The following is a 10,918-nucleotide window of genomic DNA, read 5'->3' as shown; positions in this document are numbered from 1 at the left end:
GGACCGTGGACCCCTTCAGAAATAGGCTGCTTAAGTACAGGTGGTATCCCCTCCCCTACTTCTCCCTTCCTGGAGTCCTAGAGCCTTTTTAAGGGAGAAGTTTCTAGTCACTTCTAAGGGAAGGCTCCTTCATCATTTAAGTACTTTTAAAAATGCTGGATGAGATGAAATAAATAGCCTGGCTCCATCTCCAGCCCCAACACAAGCAAAGGAATGACTGCAGGAGCAAAAACATTCTCAGAGGGCAGCCAGGGAGGGGCTGAAGGTGGGGTCACACTGTCCTGCTGCTCCTCTGATTGATGGGATTGGTTTGGACTTACCGGTCTGGGCAGGAGCTTCTGGCCTTTTTTTACCATTGCTTGGTGAGCTGCTCCGAGAGTCCCTGCCCATTGTGGGTGTGGCTGATGTCCTTTCCAAGTCCCCTTTACTGACCGCTGCACCCAACTCCCATCTACTGTGAGTGTTGGCAGCAGAGGGCTCACAGCTGCCCCTTTCCCCGAGAGACCCACCCTTAGATGACTGGAGATGCCTGGGAAGTTATACCTCATTCACTTCCTCTTACCTCCTAGGGTTGCCAGATAAAATACAGAATGCCAGCTAAATTTAATTTCAGATAAATTAATGCTCTTTAAGTGTAAAGATATCCCATTTATTGTTTATCTAATACTCAAGTTAAACTGGACAACCTCTTTTTGTTTGTTTGTCTTGCTAAATCTGGCAAACCTACAGCTGGCAGTCAGTAAGGCTTGGGCCACTTGCCTCCAAGGCTGGAAGCTTTCTGGTATCATTTATACTCCAGGGCTCCCCCCATGGTATCAGGCTGAAGCTAGACTTCCTCTGAACCCACATCTTTGCTTAGCTTCTCCCCCTGCCCCATTCTACTTTCTTCTTCCCTTGTGGGTTTCACGTAAGAGCTTGTTAAGGGTGGAAAATTTTCCAGTAAGCCAGGATTAAGGATTTACTTCTGATTCTGTTAACCAGGGTGTGGTAATCTGCTCAAAGATATGCTAACGGTCAATTTCTGCTTCTGTAATCTGCTTAATTGTTCTAGGCTTTATAAAACTGCCTCTTCTGGGAGCTCGGGGCTGATTCTCTAGTGGGGAGAATCAGTTGCCGGCCAGTTAATAAAGGCTCACAATTCATCTCAATTGGCTCTGTGGGTCTTAGATTTGATCACACCACAACAAGCTGTCCCCCCAAAAATCACTTACATGAAGATCCTTGTGTCACGCTTGGCTTCTAGGAACTCAGAAGCACTGGCTGCTTTTCAAAGCTTCCTGTTTGGTAATAATTCAGTAAATGAGTTGAGTACCAGGCATTGAAATGCAGTAGTAGGCCAGCACAGGCAAGGCCCCATTCTCATGGGATTACACTCAAGCTTTAGCAGCCCCAGTCTCTCTCCCATATATACCCTCATACTACACAATTGGTGGTAATATAGTTCAGTGTGGAGAGCACCATCTAGAGTCAGATGGCCTGCTCCACCACTTAACACTGTATGATCTTGGTTAAGTAACTTAACCTCTTATGCCTCAGTTACCACCTCTGTAAAATGGGAATGATGGTAATGGTAGCTACCTTAACATAGTGTTAGTTCCATAACACATGTAAAATATTTTGCATAGTGCCTGGCACAAAGCACTTAATATTAGCTGTTACTATTATTAAATATAAGCACTGTATGTTTCATAAATACAGGAGCTGTATCTTCTTGCTCACTGATACCCCACCACCTAGCACATAATAGGGGCTCAGCAAATACTTAATGAATAAATGCAGAGATGAAACTTGGCTCACCTATGTGAACAGGTCCACCTGGGGTTTTTTTTTATGTCAATCCCGATTGAAAACCTACTAGGTGCTGGGAGCCACAAGACATTGAGAGTAGATCCTGTCCTTAAGGAGTGTTTGACATAGGTGATGCTCAGTAGAAGAGATGCTAAATGTAAAATTGTTGGATTAACAAAGGTATTAGTAAATGAATGACTATGAAGTAAGCTCCCTGGCCCAATAAATACGCCCTGAATCCCGAGTCCCATGCTGACATTTGCACACACGCCTTTCTCCGTGGTGGGCACCAGAGGGGACGGAGCCCGGGTCTCAGCTCCTGATCCGGCTTCACCCCTGGGTCCTCAGGACTCCGCGTGGTGACGTCGTGTCCGCGCCTAGCCGACATGACGTGACCGGGGGGCGGGGCATACGGAAACCAACGTAACTACCCCGAAGTTTCTGAGACATGACCTCTGCCGCGTAGCTCCAGACTTTGGCGGATTCTTGCAGTGCACAGGCGTCTGAGAGGCGTCAGTCTACTCCTGCGGAGAGCGGGTAGGCAGAAACCCATAGTGTAGCGGCTATTTTCCGGGAGTGGGCTCAGTCGGCCGCGCAGGTGACGCAGGACGCGCGACTCGGACCGGGTGCGCAAGGCGGAAGCGACGGCAGGCGGCGCGGGGTGGCCTGAGGTACCTCTCCGCTGCGGCGGAGGACGCGGCGTGCGGAAGGCGAGGCTGGGCCGCGAACCTGCCCGGGCCTCTGTGCGACGCGGTCACGGAAGCGCAGGGTGGTTGCGGACCATGGGTGCGGATGCCAAATAAACAGCGGACGTTAGTCGAAAATTATTGAAAGGGACCTAAGTGCCCAACAGTAGGGGATTGAGTTTCTACGCGCGCGCGTGTGAGTGAGGTTTAGTCTAAAAGCTGTGTTGAATGCCTACTGTGCGATACACGGTTTTAGGTTCTTGTGAAACAACCATGAACAAGAGCGATCCGTTTCTTTTGGTGTGTACATTCTATTGGGGCCGGGGGGAGGGGAGTACAAATAAATAACTAAATTACGTAGTTACATTAGAATATGCTAAGTGTTATAAGCAAAGAATAGAGCAAAGGCGGGGAGGGGGTACCGTCGTATTAAATAGCTACTGGACCAAATCGAGGTGTAAGATTTGAACAAAGCAATGGAGAAGACGAGAGTGAGCCATGTGGTTACTTGGTGGAAGAATATATTTCCAGCATGCATTAAAAAGGCTAACTTGAAAGATGATAATGGCAATGACTATATAGAAGTGCACATTTTTGTGGTGAGCCGCGTGAATATGTCAGGCAGTACCCAGGCATCCTCTTTCGTAGTCTTAGGACAGCCTGCAGAGGGCAGTGCTATCATTGACCCTGAGGCTCAAGGCCTGTCCAGCGAGAGGTGACTGCTCAACACTTGTTCCTTAAGTTTGTTTGTGTAAGTGTGTAAAATATACTAAACAGAACTTACCATTTTTAAAATGTACAGTTCCTTAGCATTGAGTACACTCATTGTTGTGCAGCTTTCACCACTATCCATTTTCAGAATCCTCTAAGTCTTTATTGTTATTGGCTTCCTGAACCCCAGGCCCAAAGTCATTCATTCCCCTTCTCAGGCAGCCAGTTCCATCAAGGCAGTCAGTAATATTTAAAAACATCTATCATGTGCTAGGCAACGAATGAAATAAATAGGGTCCTCTTCTTTCTGCTCTTCTAGTCGGGGAGATTCTAGTGATTGGGAAAGAAGCACCAGGTAACCATTGCTGCAGTCCTGAAACCAAAGATGCTTTTGAACCTATAGGCCTAACACTTTAACCATTTAGTCTGTCATGTATTCAGTAAGTTTGTTGAGTACTTATTCCATGCCAGACACAGTAAATATTCATGTTTGTTGAGTGGATGGTTGGATGTAGCTCCTTGACCCTGACTAATCATTTTCTCTGGTGGTCACCGTCTGGGAATGGTTGGGATTGGCCTGACCGAGAGCGGTTTTTACAAATGCAGTTCTATAGCTATGTGACCTTGGATTAATCCCTTTCCTTGATTGGGCTTCAGTTTCCTGGTCCCTTTGTGGGAGAACCAGATAGTAAACAAATGGAAAGTGTTAAGAAATTACATAAAAAGGGAATGTAACTTAGAACAGGGCGTTAAAAAGGTCTTGAAGAGGTGAAACTATTGGAAGAGGTGAACTGTAAGCTAAAATTTGAAGGATGAGTAGGAGTTATCCAGAGGAAGAGTGAGGTAGTAGTGGAGCCAAGAACAGGGATTCCCGACAAGGGGATCAATCAGCATGTTCTTGAAAGTTTCAGGTCTGTTAGAAATGGCATTGAGTGCCTGCCCATTCCAGGAATTCCTCTTCTCAAACCTGTTGCTGTTGAAGCTGTCCTTCATGCCAAATAGCCTTTTGTTGACCTGGCCTCCAGACTGAGAGAACTCACAAATCGAACATGGGAGGGTCAGCAGAACTTCCACCCCCCATTTTCCTGTGTATGTTCAGTGTAAGCAAGAAGAGGGCCTTCAGATTTCAGGTTTTACTCCTGTATGTTTCTACTTTATTTTTTTTTTCGAATTAAGAGGCGTCATATCAGAGTGGTCTTGAGGGTGCTCAGGAGTGGTTGGAAGCTCTGTTCCCTTGGGCAGGTGTTACCTGTCTTTGCCAAGTTTTAATGTCCTCTTTTCTAAAATGGGAGTAATGTTACCTTTTACCTCAGGATTAGTTTGAAGACATATGACCTAAGGCATATGAAGTATTTAGCACAGAGCTGGGTACTCTGTAGGGGAAAATGTTCAGTGGGATTATGTTATTAGAATTTATTAAGAACACATGGTCTGGCATGTATGATATATAGAAACTTCTTTGTTTCTGTGTGGGCAGCCTTAGTTTGATTAGAATTAGATGCATTACTGTCTGTTGCAGTTCTTTAAAAAATCATATAGGTCAAATACTCATTAGAAAAGTGAAAAATAGCTTGTACCTTGCTAATTTCTAGCCCTCTTGACTCTTAATGTAGGTGTAATCAGCATTGGAAAAGATGCCAGCCCCAGCTGCCACATATGAAAGAATAGTTTACAAAAATCCCTCTGAACACCACTACATGAAAGTCTGCCTGTAAGTTCAGTGTCCTAAGTTCTGTTTTTGATTATTTTATGAATTCGAGTAGCATGAAATTTAATACGAGGTATTTTTTTCTTTTTAATTTTTTTTTTAATAGAGAATTTCAAGATCATGGAGTTGGACTGAATGCTGCACAGTTCAAACAGCTGCTTATTTCAGCCCTGAAGGACTTGTTTGGGGAGGTATGAGATCACTTGGTAGATTGAACACTCCTAAGATCTTTGTAATAAATACTGAAAGAACACTTTTCCAAATATTATTTAAAAACTTTAAAATCATATTTGTAAATTAAGAAGCAGACTTTCTGAAATGATGAATTTTGTTTGGGTAGGGATGTTCTAATATGCCTTCTTTTTGACAAGGAACTCATTAGACAAATGTTTATTTTAGTGCAGTGCTACTCAAAGTGTTGTCCAGACTGGCAACCACAAACTATTTTTTGTTTGTTTGTTTCTCTTTTTGCCCATTGTGAAGATTTGAGAGTCACACTAGAAAGGTAAATCAACACTTCCTTTACTGAGAAAAATCTCCTTATGAAAAAAACTGAGCTGAACTAAACAGTGTGCTTAGTGATGTTGTTGATTTTTATGCTGATGCAGCTCCTTATCACAGACCAGCACTTTGAGCAGTTCTGTTTTAGCATTCACTGGAAAACAAATTTTGAGAGAGAACAAAGACAGATGATTTTCAAGAAATCATTTCTTGATTTATATATTCTGTCAAATCAAAAACTGCTAAACATCTCATAAAAATTTAAAACTTTTATTCCACAAAAAACTCAGTTGAAGCATGAAAAAATGAATAGATTGGAGGAAAATATTTGCAAACCACCTACCTGACAAAGGCTTAATATCTAGAATATGTAAAGAGCTTTCAAAATTCAGTAGTCAAAAACTAAACAACACAGTTAAGAAAGTGGGCAAAGGAAATGAACAGACATTGCATTAAAAAGAATGTAGGCAAAGAAGCACATTAAAAACAATGAGATATCACTACACACCTAGCAGAATGAGATGAAAAATACTGATAATACTAAATGTTGACAAGGATGTGGATAAACTGAATCACTCACACATTAGTGGTAGGAATATAAAATGTAATAAATTTTAGGTATAGCCTCTTTGAACACAATTTGGCAGTTTCTTAAATTAATCATGTACCTACCATACAACTCAGCAACTGCACACCTGGACATTTATTATAGAGAAATGAAAACTTAACATTCATACAGAAACATACATATGCATGTTCACAGAAGCTTTATTAGTAAGAATCCCTAAATAGAAGTAAGCCAGATGTCCTTTAATGGGTGAATAAACTATAGTACGACGATATATGCTCAATAATAAAAAGGAACAAACTATCGATACACTAAACAACTTGACCAGATCTCCAGAGAATTATGCCTAGTGAAAAAGCCAATCCCAAATGGTAACATGGTGGGTGTTTCCATTTATATAACGTGTTTCTTATTATTTGTTTGTTTGTTTGTCTATTCATTCATTCATTCATTTAGAATTTTACAAAATTTATTGTCTGGTAGCTCTTATTCGCAGATCCAATGCTCCTGCGTGCTCTTGTCCAGGTTTCTTCTGTTGAGTTTTAGATGTTCAGCTTGTTGTTTCAAGGGGAGAGATCTGGGGACATCTCTCACTCCACCATGTTTCTGATACACTCTGTATAATGCTCTTGAAATAACAATCTGGAGAAGGATTAGTGATTGCCTGGGATCAGGGATATTCGGGAAAGAGTGGCTATTAAGGAGTAGGAGGAGAGAGCCTGTGGAGATGGTGTAGCTCTTTATCTTGATGATAGTGGTTACATGAAACTACCTATGTGGTAAAATGTTATAGAACTATGCATACACATACACAAATACGAATGCATGTATAACTGGTAAAATGTGAATAAACTTTGATTTGTTAATTTCAGTTTCCTGTTTTGATATTGTGCTATAGCTGGTAGAAGATGTTGACATTGGTGGAGGCTGGATAAAGGGTGCATGGAACCTTCCTGTACATTTTTGTAATCTCTTATGACTAATTTTTCAAAATAAAAAGCTTAAAAAAATATATGTGCACCTTCTATATGTCAGATATAAAACCTAGTTCTTGGGGATATAGCTGTAAACAAACAGACATGGCCTCTGTCTTATGGACTAATGGTTTTTTTTTTTTTTTTTTTTTAGAAGAAAACCATGTTGAACAATTAATGGCAAGGATGATGAGTATTATCCCTGAGACCAGTAAAACAAAAAAGACCTGAGGGCCCAGTCTGTTCAGTGAGGCCAGACTGCCAGGTTCTATCCCATAATTCAACGATAAGACATCAAGCAATAAATATTTAGAATAAACAGTTTCATAAGTAATTAAGCACATTTAAAAAAAGAGTGATGCGTATTATGAAAGAGGAAGTATGTGGGTCCTGTACATGAAAGAGCAGAGCAAGTGAATGAGCTTAATCTTGGGGAAGGAACAATTTAAATGAAGACTTGAAGGGTGAAGAGGCATTAGCAATGTGAAGTGTTACAGGAAGAATATTCGAGGCAGCGGGGAGTTGTAAATAAGCAGGCCCGCTACTCCAGCACCATTAAATAAAATACTGCATTTTTGGAGGAAAAAAGTAATTGATAGGATTAGTTTTTAGAATTCAAGACTAACGATGATAATAGTCTGCTAATAGTATTATTTCATACTTAGGTTGATGCTGCCCTACCCTTGGACATCCTAAACTATGAAGAGAAGACCTTGTCAGCTGTCTTGAGAATATGTAGCAGGTATGGCCTACAGTGGAATATTTCTATTATAACAGCAGAAAGACAAATGGAGAAATAGAGCAAAAATGCTCTCTGAGAATAAGAGCTTTGTCATTGTGAACTCTGAGCAGACTTTGGAAGTTTAAACTGGGGAGAATATGAATATTTATCGAGCAGGAACTTACATGCTGGAGAGCAAAGCTTGAGATTTGCTGACAACTCCAATGTTTCCCAATTGATGTACGTAGTTGTAAACTCAGAGATATATACTTTAGAAACAATTGAGATTTATTTTATTCTCTGCCTATGATATATTATGCTTTTTCTTTTAAAGTTTTCTCATTTAAGTTAGATTTTCTGGATTATAACAAAAGTACTAGGAAGATGTTGCAGGGACAAATATTTATTAATGCTTTCTTGATTTTTCTGTAGTGGTCTTGTCAAATTGTGGAGCTCTTTGACCCTGTTAGGATCCTATAAAGGCAAGAAATGTGCTTTCAGAGTGATTCAGGTAAAGACTATTCATATATTCTAAATGAGGCTGAGTAATGGATCAAATTACTTTTTAATATGTGTTCCATTTTCATGTTTGCATAAATCCAGTGTGGTTATATCCAGCTAGGGAAGAATAATTCAGAACTTCATTGCTTCCAATTGTATGGGAGGAGTTTGGGATAAAACTTGGAACTCATGCGAAAAAGTCTTAACTTTTCATTTATTGTTTAATGCCTGTGCCTTATGTAATAGAATGCTCTTTCTGAGCTTATCATGCCCACTTGTTTATCTAAGCCTACCTCTCAGGATGCTGTTTAAAATGCTACTGCATAACTTGGCTTGTTCTATAAAACTGGGTATGTTTTTACATTGCCCTGTGTTTCAGAGCAATTTTCTCCTGATAACTGCGTTAACATTTTTCTTTCTTTTACAGGTTTCTCCATTTCTCCTTGCATTATCTGGTAATAGTAGAGAACTAGTTTTGGATTGAATAGTCTTCAATTTCAGAAACATTCCTCCACTCTCAAAAGTATGTTTTGATGCCAGCATAATGTATGAAAACTGAAGCAGGCTAAAAACCTCTTGTTGATGGAATTTGATGGTGCCGAAGATGTTCCCAGTAATTTCCAGCCATCGTCTTTGGTGGGGTAGGCTTCAGAGGAGAATCTGCCTGAACCAACCAGTGCTAAACAGGCAGCACTTTCAGCATGTGCACATCAGAGTTGGAGACCGGGCTGAACTCAGCAGGGCCTTCACACAGAGGGATGTGATTTCCTTCTCAGAATTAACAGGGGATGTCAATCCTTTGCATTTAAATGAAGATTTTGCAAAACACACCAAGTTTGGAAAGACAATTGTACATGGAGTTTTGATCAATGGACTTATTTCAGCTCTCCTAGGTACTAAAATGCCAGGGCCAGGCTGTGTATTTATTTCTCAGGAAATTAACTTTCCAGCCCCTTTATATGTTGGAGAAGTCGTTTTAGCTTCTGCGGAAGTGAAAAAGCTGAAGCGGTTCATTGCTATTATTGCAGTGTCATGTTTTGTAGTACAAAGTAAAAAGACTGTTATGGAAGGCTGGGTTAAAGTTATGGTCCCAGAAGTTCCCAGATCCTGAAATAACGTGTTTAAAGATGCAAGTTCACGCATCAGTGTTATCATTATCAAAGAGCCTCTGAGGAAAATAGGCATTGCTGCTCTTCAACAAGGAATGGCTAACAGACCCAGCATCCCATATTGGAGGAGGGGAACAGGTAGAGAGGTGTTCACATGTCCACTTTCCAAGTTGGCCTTATGGTTCACACAGACTTTATATCACCTGTCTAATTTTTTTAAATTAATATATATATATATATCGGGAAGGTTATTTAGCTAAAGGTTCTACTTTTAGGATTTCAAACCCAGTTAGATTTGCATTTGGATAACACAAACCTACCTATATCTGTATAGAATAAGTTTCCCACTGAATTTATAACTAGCTAGCATTTAATTATTGAAGGCAACTGTAGACATTGAGTCATCCGAACATCTATCTTTTACGAGTAAATATTCTTAAATACTGTTCTTCAACAGCTTCTGGATCAAGTTTTTTGTAATTTGTTACTGTTTACACCAAGGTGGCATCTTAACTTTCAAGTGGTACTTGCCTTTTAGATAGTTTTCCTGTTATCAGAGAAGGGTATTTGTGCAGATTTGGACTCAGCTATGTAAACTCGGTTTAATCTATAAAATGGGGAAACCACCTACCATACAGTATTGTTAGAGATAATAGATACAAATAGCAAAGCACAAGACCTAGCCTATAAACAGTAGCTACTACTGCTATTCATTCTCCCCGTGAAGTTTTCCTGAGTTTAAAGCTAAGTGGCCCACAGATAAACAGATAGGCCAATCTTTCAGGATGTCAGCCAATCTCTTGGTATTCTAAACCTTGAATAGATCTTGAAATGCAAAGTTTCTATTTTGGTAATCCAGATTATTTTCTCCCATCCTTGAAAATATTGTGGGTTCCCCCCTTTATAAAAATAATATGAGCTTATTGTAAAAAACTATAAGAAATAAAAAGTATAAGAAACACTGTGGAGACCAAGTTCTTAATAGTTCAGGGGGGTTGACAAGGAAATGTGCCTAATATGTTAGTACTAAATGGTCATCCTGAATATAGCTAACCCTTTTAAGACTCTATAATGGGAGATAGATGTGGTCTGCCTATGCTCTGTGGTTTTACATGGTGGCTCTGACCACAGCTAGATGCTTTTATCAGGAAGATAAGAAGTGTAATTGGTTGAATCAACCCACATTTTCTCGAAAAAGGTTTTTCCTCCCGCTAGTGGGTCAATAACTAGATTTTTAAGGGGATCAGTTAAAGGAATTACTAGAAGTAATTATTCTAGTCACTAGAGGGCAGTGATGTATATAAAGTATTTTAAAACTTAAATATTGTACTGGACTCTAGTTTGTGATAGTGAGATGAAAATAACCAAAATTAATGTGAGAAGCAAGGATGCCATTATGAGTTTCAGAATGGGCAGAATCGACAAGCTGAGATCTACCTGAAGGAGGCTTATAAGTAAAACACTACACATGTTGGAAATTTGATATAACATTGAAAAAATGTAAACTTGCACAAAATGTGGACTTGAAGCCATAATCAAGTTCTACTCTTATAGAACTCATTCTCTGGGACTTAGCAGCAGTCTTGAAGTATGAGTCCATAAAATGGAGTGTGATGTAATCATCAATACTAATAGTTGCCATTTTTTTAAT

General features: G+C 40.0%; 2 protein-coding genes across 6 annotated transcripts; both read left to right on the top strand.

Moving 5' to 3' along the window:
* Positions 1-2,188: 2,188 nt before the first annotated feature.
* Positions 2,189-10,228, top strand: RPP14 (ribonuclease P/MRP subunit p14). Of its 5 annotated transcripts, none has more exons than XM_016131674.2 (6): positions 2,189-2,325; positions 4,799-4,896; positions 5,000-5,084; positions 7,602-7,678; positions 8,090-8,168; positions 8,586-10,228. In XM_016131674.2, exons 2-6 carry the CDS (start codon positions 4,820-4,822, stop codon positions 8,640-8,642), a joined length of 375 nt encoding a protein of 124 aa, XP_015987160.1. In that variant the 5' UTR covers positions 2,189-2,325; positions 4,799-4,819; the 3' UTR covers positions 8,643-10,228. The 5 variants fall into 5 exon arrangements, with proteins under 5 accessions (XP_015987160.1, XP_015987163.1, XP_015987164.1 ...); XM_016131677.2 differs by lacking the exon at positions 2,189-2,325 and adding an exon at positions 2,447-2,574; XM_016131678.2 differs by lacking the exon at positions 2,189-2,325 and adding an exon at positions 2,482-2,600.
* On the top strand, positions 8,716-10,229 carry HTD2 (hydroxyacyl-thioester dehydratase type 2). Its single transcript, XM_036219442.1, has one exon. It carries the CDS (start codon positions 8,751-8,753, stop codon positions 9,267-9,269), a length of 519 nt encoding a protein of 172 aa, XP_036075335.1. The 5' UTR covers positions 8,716-8,750; the 3' UTR covers positions 9,270-10,229.
* The last annotated feature ends 689 nt before the right edge of the window (positions 10,230-10,918 follow it).

The sequence above is a fragment of the Rousettus aegyptiacus genome, unplaced genomic scaffold (assembly GCF_014176215.1).
Source record: "Rousettus aegyptiacus isolate mRouAeg1 unplaced genomic scaffold, mRouAeg1.p scaffold_m13_p_4, whole genome shotgun sequence".
Lineage (NCBI taxonomy): Eukaryota > Metazoa > Chordata > Mammalia > Chiroptera > Pteropodidae > Rousettus > Rousettus aegyptiacus.
Note: the sequence above shows the minus strand (reverse complement) of the source record. Positions and strands in the feature narration are given on the sequence as shown.